The sequence below is a fragment of the Etheostoma cragini genome, chromosome 8 (assembly GCF_013103735.1).
Source record: "Etheostoma cragini isolate CJK2018 chromosome 8, CSU_Ecrag_1.0, whole genome shotgun sequence".
In the NCBI taxonomy this organism is placed as follows: domain Eukaryota; kingdom Metazoa; phylum Chordata; class Actinopteri; order Perciformes; family Percidae; genus Etheostoma; species Etheostoma cragini.
Genome location: NC_048414.1, coordinates 7,668,275 through 7,686,307, shown reverse-complemented (window position 1 = coordinate 7,686,307; position 18,033 = coordinate 7,668,275). Strand labels below are relative to the sequence as shown.

Here is an 18,033-nt window from a genome sequence, read left to right as displayed (position 1 = left end):
GAGAGAGAGAGAGAGAGAGAGACATAGAGAGAGACGGAGAATGCATGTTTGTGTTACCTCTCCGCTAGTACTGCTGTGTGGTTTAGTTCTCCTGGGTAGCGGCCTCCAGGCAGGTGCAAGTGGAGGGCAGAGGGGTGAAGAGGAGAAAAGGCGCCCCCTGCAGGCACAGAGAAGAACTGCGACCGCAGCGCAGAAAGACACAGGGACTCCTCCATCCTGTGACGGACGGATGGACAGATGGACACAGGCAAACCAGTCAGACTATAGCTGCACATGCCAAGTGTGGAAATGTGGGGCCAAGAAGAAGGAAACAAAAAAAAACAAAGAAAAGGTGGACAATTATCTGATATATAAAGGTAACATTGCAGCAGTAAAGATGAAAAGATGATGTATGTATGAAGGTATTGTAGGAGGTGTTATGTGGTAATAAAGAGAAAATTTAAAGAAAAATGCAGGTCAGCACATAGTAAGTTAGAAAATGAAAAAGAGTATTTACAATAGTACTCCTGGTGTTTAGCAGAATGCACAATTTTTTCATTGCACAGTGCGGCATTCCAACATGAAGTAAAGGCGATAACACTCTGTGTACATGTGATGAATTTGTCCCCACTACTTTGGATAATACTATGCTCTGTGTGTATGTAACCTGCTTTTTCTAATTTGGAGAGCGCACATACGGTGAGCAAGAGTAAACTTCAATATAACAATATTGAAATCAAAACATTTTGACTGTTTAATTGACTAAAGTACCCTTTTAATCAGTTGTATTAATTCACATTTTATTGCTTCATTGTCTTCTCAAAACTCTCTGTATTACACTGAGTATGCAGACTGGGTAAACCCCACCCACTCTGCCGGCGATTTGATTTCGCCCTGCAGCTAGGTCTGGAAACCTGCATGTTTAATTTTCCTGCTTCAGTTCACGATTTCGCCGGAACCAATCACAAACTGGCTTATCTACCTGGCGCGCTATTGGTGGGTTTGACAATAGAGAAGGGACCAACCAGCTTCTTGTTTACATGTCTTGGATGAATCACTCTGGATTCAACATAGCGGCCATTGAACGCCACCGAAGAGCAGCAAACCTGTTGATGCTGCTGTTGCTTCTACGTCACCCATATCGTTGTCTCCCCAGACCAATGCTCAATCTCAAATCTATTGAGCTCGGCTTGGTCTGCTGATTGCCAGACTACTGTGTTTGAGCTGTGCTGTTCAAGTAATGTTTCCTTTCCTTGCTGTCTACTGTATGTGGTAATTGTTGTAACATTGTTGTAACACTGTACACTGACTTAACAATGTTCTGAAAACTCATGCATTCTCCTTAAAATGGGCAGTGAACACATATACACAGCAGAAGTCTACCTCCAAGATGGAGGTTTGGTGGTGTTTTAGTCATGCAAAAAGATGACTAACTGTGTTATCTTGGTGAACCACAGAGCCGCATAGTTTAGCATTCGTACCCTGACGTTTCCAAAATTCCCATTAGATTTCCCCTTAAAAACTTTGGTTGGATTAAACATGCCGTTGGATAACATCACACAGATTGTAAGCAATGTACTCTTACTGCTTTTTCCAGCACCTCATTTAAGCTACAATTATCTCCTAATGAGAGAAATAATCAAACCAAAGATGTTATTTTTACGGCTGCACCTATCAATCAACTGTCCTGTTAAACATTTAAACTGATATTCCATGGGTGACTAGATGACATGAGTATGAAAGGTTAAGAGTTGATAATTTAAGGTGGTATTGTTACCTTGGTAAGGACAGCGGGTGATGCAGGTATGCAGGATGATAGTAAGCAGCAGCAGCTGCAGCGTGGGCAGCGTGGGCAGGGTCCAGACCCATGGGTAGAGAGGTCAGCCGGAGGTCTTCTGAGGTGGCAAAGGGCCGGAGTGCTCTCAAGTATTCCTCTGGGACGGCACCCGAGGGTACCCCGGGGTGCATCTGCCCAGGCAAACTGCAGAACGAGTGCACACAGCATTAACCTTAAGAAGTTTTATGTGCTTTCAAATGGGTTCTGTTAGGGGATTTTTCAGGCTTGTAACCAAAACTTGCTTTGCTTTTATACAAATACATAAGGTCAAACTAGGAGTACGTGTTACACTTACCTAAGGCTCTGTATTCTAGGGTCCTGCATGACAGAGTTGGGGGTGAGGCCAAAGGGGTGAGCCAGCGGGTGAGGCGGAGTCCTCTTATCCTGTTGCGGCTGGGTGTTCTCAGCACCCACCCGCTCCCTACTGTGTCCCTGAACACTGGACTCAACCTGACACGGAGACAGACAGGCAGACAGACAGCGTGAGAGCAGACTATGTACGTCCATGGGGTTTGAGTATGTGCTAGATTGAAACTGAGCAAGGAAAAAGTTCAGGAAAAGAGAAGAGGGAAATGAGAAGAAGCAACCCCCCACCCCCACCCCTCCCTGAGCTGCACCCAAAGGCTCAGTAGAGTGGAAAAGTGGGTCTGATATGCCATAACAGGTCAAGATCAAAGTGGAAAGATGATCCTAATATCTGGCCAACTGCTTCTCTCTCTCTCTCTCTCTCTCTCTCTTTCTCTCTTTCATCCCCCTCCCCTCAGAGGATTTACTCGTCACAAGTCCTTGATTGCTTATAGTACAATACAACCTTCATATCCCCACAATGACAAAAGCAGTCATGGGGGGGAAAAAGCCCAAATTACAAAAGGCAGTTTCCCACATTTAAAAGCATTTACACTTACAGCAAATAGTGTCACTCCTGGCAAGAATGCATACCATCTGACTGTATTCTGGGCTTGGCTCTGTCGCTGCTTAATAGGTTGATTAATATGACGTGTCATTATTCTAGCGTCTTTCCAAATATTTCAACTAAAGGGGCAAAATGCCAAAAGATCCACTTTAATAAGACTATAGCTATGCTAGCAGCTCTGTGAGGCTACCTAAGCACAGCGGTGCTGTGAGCTACAAGATGTGCTCGCAATAACAATGCTTACAAGCTAATGTTTAGCATGTATAATATTTACCATGTTGATCATATTAGTTTAGTGTGTCGGCATGCTAATTTTTACTTATCAGCGCTAAACACAAAGTACAGCTGAGGCTGATGGGAGTGTCATTAGTTTTGCAGGTGTTTATTTGTATAAACCAAAGTTTGGGACAAATACAAATGTTGATGCAATGGCACAGGATGAAAAGACAAATTGTTTGGACACTCATTTCTATAGTTTAAAGATGAAAAAGCTAGCGGGAAACCTTTGACTAAAAAATATGTACATTGAGATAAACTAATTAATGAATTAATAAACATTGTTTCCACTACATTGTATCAAATCTTGTTGCTACAGCAACCGACAACAACACAGGTCAGAGAAGCCATGGCAAAACCACAAACAAATTGGCTCTTCCAGCAACACCCAAACTTGTTCCTTAGTTTCGTACACCACTTCACCTGTAGTAAAATACCTTTGCTTTGAATAGGTTTGAATAGTTTTGAATGTGTCACTCATGGAAATCAGATTCAAACCAACAATGGACTGTCTCTCTCACTATATTATCATCCACTTGTTCAAAATGAGAAGGGGAGATGACACACGGTGGGTCTGGAGAGCAGCCATCACATTCCTGGACCTCTGACCCCACAGAGAGCCAACGGCCTTCACAGATGCAGCAATAAACACACAGCCGACCCAACAGTCTGTTTCTTTAGACAAAATTGACATGTTCTAGTACAAGCTGCATACAGTAAGGACAAATACTGAATCTATGCACAGTTTTAGAGCCCTCTCTCTGTCACTCTCCTGCTCATTCTTACTCTCCCTCCCCTTCTTTCTTAACATATTATTCTCTATTTTCCTGCCTCCCTCCCTCCCTCCTTCTTTCTCTCTGAATGTCTGAATGGGAGCCCCAGGCAGGCAGAGCCACAGAGTGGTCTTTGTGAAGGGGGAGAAAGGCAGCTCTGATCCAGGGGGAAGTGGCTACTGTGGGGCTAACCCCTGCATTGTGTGAGGGGCCTGGTTCCTCGCCCCACCTTAAATTCACTCACACATCCACAAGCAAACACATCCATACACACACACACTGGTCCCTCTTCACATCCTAAGCCTTTTGTGGCAAAGGGTCAAGTACACACACACACACACACACACACACACGCACGCACACACGCACACACGCACACGGAAGTCGGACACAATAGGTGCCAGTCTCTGCAGCCTCCAGTGTTTCTTTACAAACCCCTCATGTGTTGCTGAAAAAGACATGGACTGATTAGTGAGAGGAAGAGGGGGTGAGGCAGAGGGGTAAAAGCAGGAAAATGAAGGAATGAGACAAGAGAGAAAACAGAGGGATGGATGGTTTTGACAGTTCGATGCTGACAAGCACTGGGACTATTTCTTTAATAGCGGGAGCAGCAGCAGGACAGATAAAGGACACAAAGAGACAGACGACTCATCTGTGCTAAGAGAAAGCACGAAAAAGAGAGAGAGAAAGAAAGACCTGAGAAGAGGAGGAACCGCCAATGCTGGGTAACAAAAAGTACAGAATACACAGAACGAGAGGAGCAGATGTCTGGAAAACCAGCATGTACAACGTACAAACAATGTGTCTCACCTGTCGTCCGTCGGCCCTCCACAGGCCGTTGCTGGTCTTGGTGGGGGCAATTGTAACAACTGGAGGGGTGCTGGAGACACCGTGGCCCCTGGTCTGGCCCAGGAGGGGCCCTAATGAGCCCCGCTTAGGGGTGGTGACGGGCGAACTGTGGCTGGTGGCCGGGGAAGAGACAGGAGACGACTCACCACTGAGGGCAGAACCTGAGGAGGGGAGAGAGAGGGTTAATGACAACAGGAGAGGCAGGAATTAACTGCAGCTAGACGGCTGATCAGATTAAAAAGATTTCAGGATCAAACAATCCCCCGTGACATAAAACAGATGGTGTACGAAAAAGAAAAACTACCTTTTTTGTCAGTGTGCTGGCCTGTGACGAGGTAAACAGTGATTCAATCATTTTGATGAAAAGCATTTTGGCAAAATGTGACAGAAATAATGGAAAGTGTAAAACGGTACAGAAGGTAGAGGAGATGAAGAAAATGGTACAAGATGAAAGTGTGTGACAATTATGCATGTGTGCACACTGATGAAGAAAATCAGATATAGAGAGAACGAAAGAGAGATGTCATAAGTAAAGGTGTTCAAAGAGGCTGGGGTGTGACACAACGTAAGGGGGAGGTGTTAAATGTGATAGAGAGAGTGTATGTGTGTTGTCTGTAACATTCACACTACTCTATTAATGTAACACTCACTAACCATGAGACGCACACAGAAACACAAACACATTCAGAGATGGATAGAAGAAGGAAATAATGAGATGGAGAGGAGGTGGGAATGAATGAGCTCATGTAGAGCCAGAGGTACCACGGTTAAAAACTACAGGGAGAGAGTGAGAGAGAGAGAAAACAAGATGATGATGGAGAGAGACAGGGGGAGAGAGAGAGAGGGGAAGAGAGAGAGAGAGAGAGAGAGAGAGAGAGAGAGAGATCTTGTTATAATTGGCTGTAATTAGATTCTCATTATGAGGAGATGAATGTAAATGGATGAAGGAAGAGACAGAGAGGGAGAGGTCAGGATAGGTCAGCTCTTATTCAGCACCTTCATTAGGGCACCAATAAGCTGAGTGAGGACACACACAAACACACACACACACACACACACAGAGAGTTACCTGACAGTAAAACATTTTACATTATTCCACAAAACACCAACTTGACTAGTTCGAAATTTTTGGAAATATGTTTGTTCACTTTCTGGCGGACAGGATGAGATGATTGAGGCCACTCTCATGTTTGTACTGTAAATATGAAGTGACTGCCAAGAGATGGTTAGCTTAGCATATAGACTGGAAACAAGGGGAAACAGTTAGGCTGTCTAGCATAGCCAGCACCTTATAAAGCTCACTGATTAGCATGTTATATATCTTGTTTATTTACAATCTGTCCACATTAAAAAAGTCATAGCTCACCTCTGGGATCCTCGGCCTGTTTAGCCAGTTTTCGCAGGGCAGCAGCGAATCCAGAGTTTGCAGATTGGGCAACTGCGTTCCCATTGGTTAGTGGGCTGATGGGACTGACAGTAGCCGTGGTGCGAGTTGCTGTGGAGATCATTCCTAATGATGGTGATTTTTTGGACTCATGGTTCATACCTGAGGAGGAGAGTGGGAGGATATATGTGAGGAGCTTTCAAAATTGGACAAATTGCACATTGATGTTTATTGTTCCATATCTCTCAATGAAAGACGGGCAATCCAGTTAGAAAACGTCTGTGATTCTTTTGTCAACTGAGGAATTTGATTACCACCGCTTTCTAAAAGTAGAAAATGTATCTTTGAATCATTTTGTAATAACATGCATCAGTTTTTGAACACAGTTGGTAAATCTTACACATGATGTACTCAAAGAGAATGGACAAGTGTGTGTGTGTGTGTGTGTGTGTGTGTGGGGGTGTGTGTGTGTGTGTGTGTTTCTGCCTTTGTGTCTGGACATCATAGTGAGCACATTCGCGTGGGTCAGCTCCACTAGAGACAGAGTGGAGGGAGTAGAGCTGTGTCAAATAGAGCGGTGACCCTAATAGCAAATCACACACATGAGTGCACACATGTCCATTTCCTCAAGGGAGCCAGCCAACACATCTTAAGACCTCAGGAGTGTCTACACGCAAACATTATTAAGTATCACTGCAGTTTTACACCCTCACAGATGCAAGCATGCGCACAAACATATAAACACACACAGCCACACACACACACACCCACCCACACACACACACAGATTACTACCCATCGATCTACTGGATAGTAGCCACACTTAGCGTAACCTTTGTCTTCACCCTCTACCCTCTTACTGACCCACTAATGTTAATTACAGCTGGAATTAGCCAGCAGCCCCCTGCCTGCTTTAGCAATGACCTCATTACCACCACAACACACACATGCATACGCGCACACACACACCTTTCAAACATGCGCACACATGCACATAGCACAGGAACATCCAGATAGCACAGGTGGAGCAAACAAACAGCCAAAGCAGTAAACACAGTCATGACAAATTCATAAATGGAGATTGAACACCATTATGAAATGTTCTGCTCATCACACAGATGATTTTAAAGTGAAAGAATAAAGGGCGGCCAGCTTTTAGAGTTTGTCATTTAAAGTATTTGACGTCTCATATTATCCACAGACGCCAGATTTAGATGTCTACCTTCTACCTGCCAACTTTCACACACATGAGCAAAAACAGGCAGAGGAAGCTGCAGAGCAATAAACAGAGTGAGAGGAAGATTTATGAAGGGAAAAGTGAGGGAGAGAAAATGACCAGAATTCTAATCTTAATGTAAGTAAACAAGAAGTGGAGATTGACAGAGGTTGCTGTTTGAAACCATCTGAGAAACATTTCTTCTGCGTGTTTAGAAAATGTAAAACCAACAATTAGAGTTAAATATGATCAAAGTGTTGAGAAAGCTATGCCTAGGTTTTATGGCCCTGCCATTTTCCTCATTTTGTTACCAGCTGCCACAAAGCCACATAGACAGATAACAAATAACCGGTCAACATCTAACTGCTTTGCATGACACATCTAATGTGTTTAATGTATACCATTAACATGCGTGCAACTTCTGACGTGTGTGATGTGTTTAAACATCAGAAGACAATAGGGTACAACAGATGTATGATTTTCTTTAATGTTTAATGTTCTTTAATGCTACTTCCTTTTCTTTATTCCCTATCTTTTATTGTTTCTTTGATTACACCTATGAATTTACATGCCATGCCGATAAAGCAAAGTTAAACTGAAACAGATAGACAAAAAAGGAAAGAGATAAAGAGAGTAAAAGCTTAGGTCCCGACAGGCTGTTTGTGTCTCTCTACTGAGCCCAGCAATCAAGGGAGAAGATGATAAGACAGTTTCTATTGACTCTTTCTCTCTCTCCTTCCTCTTAACTCACTCACTCTTTCCTTCCCGTCTCACCTCTCTCTCTCGTTTACCTCAGCATACTAGAGCTTATTTACCAAAAGTCAACACTCGTAATCTCTCTGTTTCTTGCTTTTTTTTTTTCTTCCTTCCTTTTTTTCTCTACAGTCTTTTGTTGCAGGCTATTCCTCCGATATTTACTCATGTTAATTCACAAACACACTAACATATGCATGTGAGCATAATCCAAACATGCAAACAGACACACTCACCCTCCCGCTCACTGTTCTCCTCCTGCTCGTCGTCTTTCTGCTTCTCTGTGAGACTCTCTCTCTCAGCCTTGCAGCTGCTACGTGCTCATGTGACCTCTTTTCTATCCACTTCCCCCCTCCTCCTCCCCACACACCGCCCCCCTCCTCCTTCCCCTCCTTCTCCATCTATCACCCTCTCCATCCTACCTCCTCCCCTCGTCTCTGTCACTGTTTCTATCTTTCCATTTTCTCTCCTTAGCTGTCCCTTCTCTTTCTCTCTCAAACTGTGCGCTCTGTCGTTTTCTTTTCTCTCTTCATTCTTCATCCTTCCTCCTTTTGGCTCACACACTCCAGGGAGGGTGGAGGGTGGCCGGGGGGTGTGGAGGAGGGAGTAGAGAGAGAAGGAGGAGGAGGAGGAGGGTTTAGGGTGATGACGGGGAGGGAGTGTGTGTGGTTTGAGCTGTGTGTGCGTGTGTGTGTGTGTGTGTGTGTGTGTGTGTGTGTGTGGCAACGGGTAGCGTTAACCCTCCATCCATCACTCTGTCTCTCTGCTAGTCAGCTCTGTCTGCTTTGGGGACAGGGGTGAGTTGGGGGGAGGGGAGATTTCTGACAGTGACCTTTCACCCTTCACCCTAACCTCTGCTGCCCCAGACAGCAGGAGGTTGGAGGGTGAAACACACAACTACCCTAAATACAAATTAAGACATTTAACTATCTTTGGAGCCTTCTTTTTTTTAAAGTGATGACTGAATGAATAAACACGAGTAAAAGGCCAGTCCAGCAGCCCCGTGAGGCTACAATGCTCATTGCATACCAGAAAACTGTGGAGAAATGAAAAAATGGAAAGACAACTTTGCTATTAATTGTGACATGATTCACAATATTGCAGGAAATAATCATATCGCATCCTTATTCTCATTTTCATTTAAAAAATATAGTGAAATGATCATTTCAAAATCAAATTTGATTTTTGAATTTCTGAATGCTAAAAATCTGTTCAACCACTTTAGAGACAAAAATGTCAAAAGTCCCAAAAAAATGTCTTGCATTCAAATTTGAGGGCGTACTGAGGAGTAGGCTAACATCAATAGGCAATAAGCTGTGGGGGATTTTAACATAATGACCCAGGAAAACATCGCTAAGAACAAAAAACAGTTTGAAAGTTCTCCTTATTGTGTCATATTAAGACAATATTTATCTGGAGGAGCATAGATATGCATATATGCCCATAAATTGCTCATAAACACAACTGCAAAAATACTAGAAATTTGAAAAATTAAACCTTGAAAAAATTTGAAAGTACCTTCAGGTATGCAACCATTTCATATGTAAAATTAAACATGTTTGCATACTAATGCTAGCATGTGGTAACATGCACGTGGTAAGTTACAAGTGTGCTATCATGCAACATATACACACACATGATTCAGCATGTTGCCATTAATGTCAAAGTGCTGAGGACATGACCATCAGTATCTTATAATGATATATTTTCTATTTTAGTTTTAAAATATCCTGTTTGCCCTGCTGATGGCACTAAATGAAAAGTTAGTGGATCAACAAAGTCATTATGATTCATCCTCTGGAAACCATCAATGTCTGTACCACATTTCTTTGCAATTCATAAAACTTATAACATTATTAACAATATATTTATTACTCATGACAAAAGTGTTGGACCAACTGACACTCCTGAGTAGAGAGTCACCAACCTGCCGTGGCCAAAAAATATTCCAACGTAGAGTATGTACGCCACAAACTAATAATAAATCTACCAGCTCTGCCAAAAAGAAAAGGGAAATCCGGGTGTGACTCTGTGTATCCACACATAAACACATCAACACACAATCACACTTGGCTCTGCATGATGTAAGTGATGTATGACATGTTGAGGCCTGTGTCTTTGACACCCTTTTTGTGTCTCTTGCTCGCTCGCTTTCATTTTTTCTCTCTCTCTCTCTCTCTCTGACACACACAAAAACAGACAAACACCAACTACACAGGGGGACTGTGAGGACAGCAGGGGGGACCTGCTCTGCCCTGTCAGCTCATTAAAAAAGCCCTGTGTGTGTGTGTGTGTGTGTGTGTGTGTGTGTGTGTGTGTGTGTGTGTGTAAGCAGGGGTAGGTCATTAGGATAGAAGAAGAGGTTGTACCACACTGCCTACTCATTAACCCTCATCACGTTGGCATGTCTGATGTGTGTATTCTTGTGTCGGCTTCTGTGTTAACACTTAACATTAAATTGACTATCCTGATTTTTGTTTACGAACAGTTCCCTAACAGTAGACCAATAATGAGGTTACACAGAACACACACACACACACACACACACACACACATAATTTGTTCTATTTAAGTTTTAAGACATTATTATTTGGGCACACAGAATTTGTTCTATTTAAGTTTTAAGACATTATTATTTGGGCTCCTACAGCTGATACTAATCATAACAACAGCTACTGTTGCTTTTACAATAGCTGGCAGACTTTTTCAAATTCCTCTGAGAAGCACACACACACACACACACACACACACACACACACACACACACACACAAAGAGAGAGAAAGGGAAGGAGAGGAAAAGTAGCCAAATGTTTTACAGCCTCTTAAACTTGTCTGTAATAGCAGTCAGAGTGGCGTCAACACAGCAGTCTCCAGGGTTACTCCGGGGGCTGCTAAATGGCTTTACTAGCTCCAGTCACTCTGCAGCTTGGATAGAAACACTTAACACTTCCTTACAATCCATAAACAACGAATACACTCTCCCACTCCAGCATCTCACACACTCACAAATACAGAAATAGGCACACACATGAATATAAACATCAGAAAAATTACATAAGCTAGAACAACAAAAAACACATAAATGAGCCGTCTGTTTAAATACATGCAAAGATGGGCACATACAGAACTAGCTGACTAAAGATGAAGGCATTGTGTGCGTCACAGAACATATGCATGTGACCCCTAGGGACCAAACAGCCAGTGTGCATTTATGGTCCTGGGATAAATGGAGCAGAAAAACCACACACTGTAATAACCAACACCTCCAGCAAAAAAACAAACAGGAAGCAACATCCAAAGGCACGCTGGAGCAAAGAATTAGCAGCACACAGCAGGAAAAGAAACAATGGAGACAGTACGTGAAGTGTAGCAGTCATTACCCTGTTTTATATCAAACAGTGTGTCTACTAGAGCAGAGCCATGTTTAGTGTGCAACCATAACAGCGTCCTGATGTTAGTGAAAGGTCTATAAATTATCGCCGCCACAGCTAAGCAGAAATGTGACCTGTCAGCAAAGACAGGATGGCTAGATTGAAAAAAAACTCTTCCTCTGTTTTGTTTTGTTCTCTTATCTCCTCCTTTAAACTCATGCCTTCACTTGCACCTCCTCGTGGCTGCAGGGCACCTTTCCTCTTTCAGTGACCCCTTCTCCGTGTCTCTAATCAGTGTACTTGTATACGAGCTTCTTGTCACTGTCTGTCAGATACAGAAGGAACATATAAATAGCATCTGTTTTGGAAGCCTTTCTCCATCTGTCTGCCTTATCGTTTCTTTGCCTTGTCATTTCCTCCTCACTATCTCTTTTTCATTCTCCTACCACTCATTCGACAGCCTCTACCATCACGTTGGCTGCAAGACTCTTTCCCCCTCAGTCATCGATCTCTTCTACAGCGTGTGGCTCAGTCTCGCCTCTCTCTGATACGGAGATGATGCAAAAAGATAAAACAATCTCTCGGTTTGTTTCAGAGCCTGGCTGCATCTGACACTTGCCTGAAGGTTGTGTGCGTGTGCGTGTGCGTGTTGGTGGTTAAGGTGTATACAGAAGGTTGTCAGACAGTTGACAGCCACAGTTCCCCCTCTTCTGGCCCAAGGCTGGCTCTGCTCACCCACACCACAACGGCTAGACCTCAACCATCTGAACAAACACGAGGGGGGGGAAAAAAACACACAGACACACACTCGCTTCACAAAGGTGTACAAAGACAAACAGACTAGCAGATGCACATAGACTGGTCCGTCAGGCAGGTGTTGGATAAGTATGAAGTGCATGGTGTAATTGAGGAGTGCACTGCTTAACAACTGTCGCTGTAGTGAAAAACAATGTTAGTGTTGAAAGACGACAAAAGGTGACGTTTAAGGCAACAAATCAGAGAGGAGCGGAGTCTCTGAGGAAATTAAGTTTACAGATTGTATGGATTATTTCCTCATGTATAACCTCTGAATAGATTAAACTGGAGCAATGAGAAAAGCAGCATTGGCAGTTGATGTATTCCTGTCGTCACTTCTGTCCTATGTTTCAGCATGTGTACCAGACTTTTGGCTGTCAGCTGTAACAAAATAATTTGCATTGTGTCTCCATGTTGTGCTTGCCCAACCTGTCTTGTTTTTGTTTCAAAAGACCGTGCAGTGTAGATTAATTTGGTAGTACGGTATACATAATGTAGTATCCAGGATGACATTTTTGGACATCACATTTAAAATATCCCACTTAAATTACAATCACCAGTCACACACTCTACCTCACTGTCGTACTACACTACACCTAGTACAGAATTAGTCTATTAAAGTAATATGACACTGTATTTAAAGGTGCAACTAACGACTGCTTTCATTGGATCCTAAACTGTTGTTTCCGAGGTCAAGAACTTTGAACTTCCAGAATGCCTTAAAGTGATCTTTGAAAATTACAATAGCATGACGACTGTCTATGAAATTGTTCACTAGTCTCCAGAACAGATGCTAAATGGCGAGATTGTTAACTGAATTGCTGTTGCAAAGGTCAAGGAAGTATTAATTTCTGAAATTAACCAATTAATTGTCAGAAAATAGCGATAAAAATATGCATATAGGTCCCAAGGTGACATCTTCAGTTATCCTCTTTTTGTCGGAACAGTCCAAACACGGTGCTATTTATACTATATAAACACACAGAGAGGCAGTAAATCCTTCTGGTCATGCTTGAAATGACCTTAAGTAAATATCCTTAATGTTTGATAGATTATCAAAACAGTTGCCTATTCATTTTCAGTCAATCAGTTAATGGACTTTACAAAAGTTTCTAATAATATTGAAACTACAGGACATAAAAAGTACAGTAGGATCAGATAATTAGATACACACCACTGACTAGCCTCAATTTATTTAGAAATAAACCAAGTTTTAATAATTTAAAGAAATAAAAGCACTGGGGTTAATCTGAAGCCATGGGGCGTATGAGCAGTGCAGGGTGGGTTTACAGTATCTATATGAGGAGGTGGTAATTAAAGAGATTGGAGGTTTACTCAGTAACCCCTGCTGAGCAGCTGGTCTACGGCAGGTCAGGAGCAGCACATGGCGCATGGAGCGCGTGTGTGTGTGTGCGTGTGTGTGTGTGTGTGTGCGTGCGGGCGTGAGCGTGTGTGTGTGTGTGTGTGTGTTGAACTCCACCTGCGGGCTGTGTACACACACAAAAGCGACGTGTTCCGCTTGACTGCTGCTAAGGCGCCCGGCGGCATCTATCTCAACCAAACAATACAGTCGTTGTTAAAGGTCCCGGATTAAAGAGCAACTCCTCAAACTCCCATGGGTGCTGTGTGACAAACCAACGCAAGGAAACTGGGTGACACACCGCGGTGTTTCAGGTCTGTCTTGCTTGTCAGTTAGGCCTTTGCCAGGAGCAAACAGGAGCGGTGTATGATCACCGACAAGTTTGACAAGAAAGGTAACATAACAAGGACCACAAATACCTAACACAAGCATCACCTTCTGCGGCTGCGTCAAGACAGACAACGAAACAGGAAGTAAAGGGTACTAAGTTCAAAATAAGAGCATGCAATTTCCCCTACAGGAAGATAAATGATGTAGAAAAAATATTAAAAGAAACGAATTGCAACTTAGTGTGCTTGCTTTCGTCCGGTTACAAGTCATTATGACAAACGCCAAGAAGGCTTTATTTTGAAAAACGTAACCAGAAGCAGTTTTCTCCTGCTGGCTTCACACTGTCCGTGAAGATGAACCAGTTTGTCTGATTACTTATTGTCGTCTGATTCAATCACACACACTGCTCACTTTGAGTGCTAAGGTCAAGGCCTACAGCAGATAATCTAAAAATAGCCTCAAAGAAAAGTATTTTTTCACTTAGGCCTACTCCAACAGTCCCTTGAAGTAGCAACACAACAACGTTAAATGTAGCCTACAGATAGAACTGCCCACACACACCAACGCGAAACCGCTACCATAACAGAAATATATATATATATATAAGATGATAATATTGTAGCCTACGGTGTAAAAAAAAAGTCATAAGGTCATTAGAAAAAGTCACCTCTCAGCACCACAGACGATCTCCAAGCAATAATTCAGTGATGATTTCACAATTTAACCACAAGTTAACTTTAAAAGCAGACGCATTGGCTAGGCCTACGCATAAATGAACGACCTTATTATTCACTTCAGTGTAGCTTCCAACAAAGCAAACCCCGTACCGTTTTGCAGGCTACTAAAACAACAGAAAACATCCAACTTACCGCCTCACCAAAGAAAACACAATCCTCGGGTTTTGCTCATCCTTAGGGATAAATTGCGGTTCTGTACGCAGCGATGTACTGTGTGATCTCTCTGTAACCACTACAACACACACCGATGTGTGAGGTGGGAAGGAGAAGGACAACACGTTAACTGTCCTTAGGGAGATTGAGAGCGAGCGAGCAGGCGAGAGAGAGAGAGAGAGAGAGAGAGAGAGAGAGGCGGGGTATGACGAGAGGAGAGGAGAGGAAAGGAGAAGGAGGGACCGAGGGAGGGAGGGAGGGAGGGAGGAGGCGAGCACCTGCTCCACTGATGCTCCCTGGAGAGTTGAGTGATGGAGAGAAGGAATATGTGGTCCCAGACTGCTGAGACCTCACAGCCTGGACATGTTTACTGTCCACTGGAGACAATCACATCTATTCAAGTCAGCTCCTCATGCTGCTGTAAACTCCAAGTACACAGGAGTACTAACAGGCTAATTTCACTCAACATGAGAATACCACTAGTATTGCTGTACTGCTGCTGCTGACAATAACCTACTACTTCACAGTTTCTACTACTAGTAATATTATTGTCATCATTATTATTATTAGCATCATCAGTGGGAGAAGGGACTTTGAAGTCTCATGGATACACTCAAGAAGGCAACAGCACCTCAAAAATGTCACTATCAGTTTTCCCAAACTTAAACCTGCATTAACTGATTGCTTGGCCATTTGGGGGCAATGAAACAAGCTGTAAACACAACTGCGGGTAGCGCATAATGGATTTATCAGAACTAAAGAGACACTGATGAGAGCTGGAAAACCAAAACATTAGAGTTGCACACTAAAACCCAAACAATGAACTGAAAGACGCTAAAACAGCCATTCCTTGCATCAATAGTCAATTGATCCATAAAAAATATGAACTGATGAACATAAATGAAGAGTTACTATGATATTTGTCAAGAAAACAATAGTTATTATTATTGGTTTTTTGGCTGATCTATTCAAAATTGTATTGAGAAAATACAATAAACCCACGGCTGTTTTATGAATTCTGCTTACTGAAGTCACAAACACTGTATGAAGTATTGAGCAAAAATATGTTTATTACCATTCATCTGTGATCATACGCTATAAGCTCACTAAGCCTGCTTCATTTAGTCTAATATTTCAAAATCTCCCCTGGGCCTCTGTGTCTGTCTGCCTGTCTCTCTCTTTCTTGATCATCCCTCCCTTTATCTACCCATCATCCCTCTCTTCACATCTCCCAAGCAGCTGCTCCACTTTGCAGCTATTTAACAGCTGTTTGCATTGATTTGCGCTTCCGAGTACAGATTTCTACCTTGTCCATCTTCCTCGTCCCTTACACTTTTTATTTCCCCCTCTCTTTCTTGTCTTCCTCTTGCATTTCCAGAATGTCAGACACACAATAACACCAAAAAACCTTGATGTTTTCCTCAATGAATAGACTGTCTCCTTCAAGTCTTTCCCTGAGATCCATTCAGTGATGAAAGACGCAAACACACACAAGCATACATGAACACAAATTGGCACACATACACCCCAATAAGCACACACATTTGCACACGCATGTACACGCATGCACGCAGATTAGCAGACCCCTACTTCCCTATTTTTCTCTCTATGGAAACAACAAGTACTGAAGAAAGCGGCAAAAAAGAAAAGAAAAAGTGAGGATCCTCTATAATCCCCAAATCCCTCTCTCTTGTACTCAAACCCACACAAGAGAGAAGAGGGGGAGTGAACAATGTATGTGTTTGTGTGTGTGTGTGTGTGCGTGTGCGTGTGCGTGTGCGTGTGTGTGTGTGCGTGTGCGTGTGCGTGTGCGTGTGTGTGTTTCTGCAAAGACTAGTGTAGCCTGACATGATTTATGGTTTGGCTGTGTACTGCAGGCAGACACTCTCAGTTTTCTCTGAGGTGGGTGTCTCACCTCCATCCTTTGTGACCTATACAGGTTGTAGTGTGTGTGTGTGTGTGTGTGTGTGTGTGTGTGTGTGTGTGTGTGTGTGTGTGTGTGTGGGTGTGCATGCTTGCGTGCGTGTGTGTGCGCGTGTGGGTGTATGAGAGTAAGATAAACTGTAAAATGTACACATGTGCTTGTGTGTGTGCAACTGCAGGTGCATGAAAGAGAAGATAAACCTGATTGAAAATGTGCTGCTCCATGTGTGTATTTGTGTGCAGTGTTGGGGTCAAAGCGTACAGCGGTGTGTATTCTCCGGGTGGGTTATACTTGGCAGTGGACTGTAGGATCCCCCATTAAGCAGCGTGTAAAAGAGGCCAAGCACAGAGGCCATTATGAACTCCGGCAGTAATAGCTCCAGGAATCGTACTGCCTCTGGAGACCTGGTCATTAGCCTATTCCTCTCTCATAAAGCCCTCTATCCATCACACACGCAAGCATACACACATTTGTATGCAGACGCAGCCTCACACAAACACACAAGCACATATACAGCTCGTCTCTGTCCACTGCTTTCTTGCTCTCTGTCTATTCATCTCTGGTGAAGAGTGTAGTGCTGGGGATACTGGGGAAGAACAATCCACCAAGACATCCGCAGATGTCTTCAAAAACAGAAGCACATAAACACACACACACTCCATTCACACACGCACACAGATGCTCATTTACAAAAGCAGCGAGGCATAATATCAGCCATGAACCCAAACCGCTGATTATTTAAATATATTCCTCCTTCCCCATCCAGTGAAAGTGAGACACTGTAGCAGCCTGTTAGCTCTGGTCAGGTAGGAGATTACAAACAGAAAGACTGTCACATTCAATGGCTCTACGTGGCTGGACAAGCATCATAATGGCAACAAAACCCACCTAATGAGCATTCACACACACATGCAAACACACACTCTGTGGCAAGATTTATTGGCAATCTATGCAGTGAAGACAAACAGCAGAGGCAACGAGAAGGTAAGTATGCTCTTTGTCCTCAGTCATCTGCACAGACACACACATATACTATAACATTGTATGTTCACAATCAACATGCTAAACGTTGTGTACTGCACGCACAGTACTGCACGCAAACACACACGCACACACACACGGACGGACAAACACACATGTACAGTATAACATGATCACTAATGTATTGCAAAGCACACATATTGTAAGTGCATGTATTTGCATACACCTCTACACGCACTCATGCACGCACACACACACACACAGACAGACATACACACACACAGGTACTAGTACGTACATTGTGTACCAGCACATAACAGCACAGGGGCGGCTGTGGCTCAGTGGCAGAGTGGTTGCCTGCCAATCGGAAGGTTTGTGGTTCGATCCCCGCCCCTGCAGTC

The 18,033-nt window shown here is 43.3% G+C and overlaps 1 protein-coding gene across 6 annotated transcripts in view; it reads right to left on the bottom strand.

Annotated features, from left to right (window-relative positions):
- The window catches only part of LOC117949548 (genetic suppressor element 1-like), a 24,154-nt gene extending 9,206 nt beyond the window's left edge, over positions 1–14,948 (bottom strand). Inside the window, exons 1-6 of one of the 6 annotated variants that reach the window (XM_034879891.1) lie at positions 14,707–14,948; positions 5,994–6,173; positions 4,589–4,788; positions 2,112–2,266; positions 1,757–1,960; positions 58–267 (exon numbers count right to left, since the gene is read on the bottom strand). In XM_034879891.1, coding sequence (XP_034735782.1) covers positions 58–267; positions 1,757–1,960; positions 2,112–2,266; positions 4,589–4,788; positions 5,994–6,171 — 947 coding nt within the window. In that variant the 5' untranslated portion in view covers positions 6,172–6,173; positions 14,707–14,948. Of the gene's footprint in view, positions 1–57; positions 268–1,756; positions 1,961–2,111; positions 2,267–4,588; positions 4,789–5,993; positions 6,174–8,216; positions 8,409–13,627; positions 13,910–13,942; positions 14,014–14,706 lie in introns of those variants that run through there. The other 5 variants (XM_034879897.1, XM_034879896.1, XM_034879894.1 and 2 more) reach the window with 5 other exon arrangements.
- Positions 14,949–18,033: the final 3,085 nt, after the last annotated feature.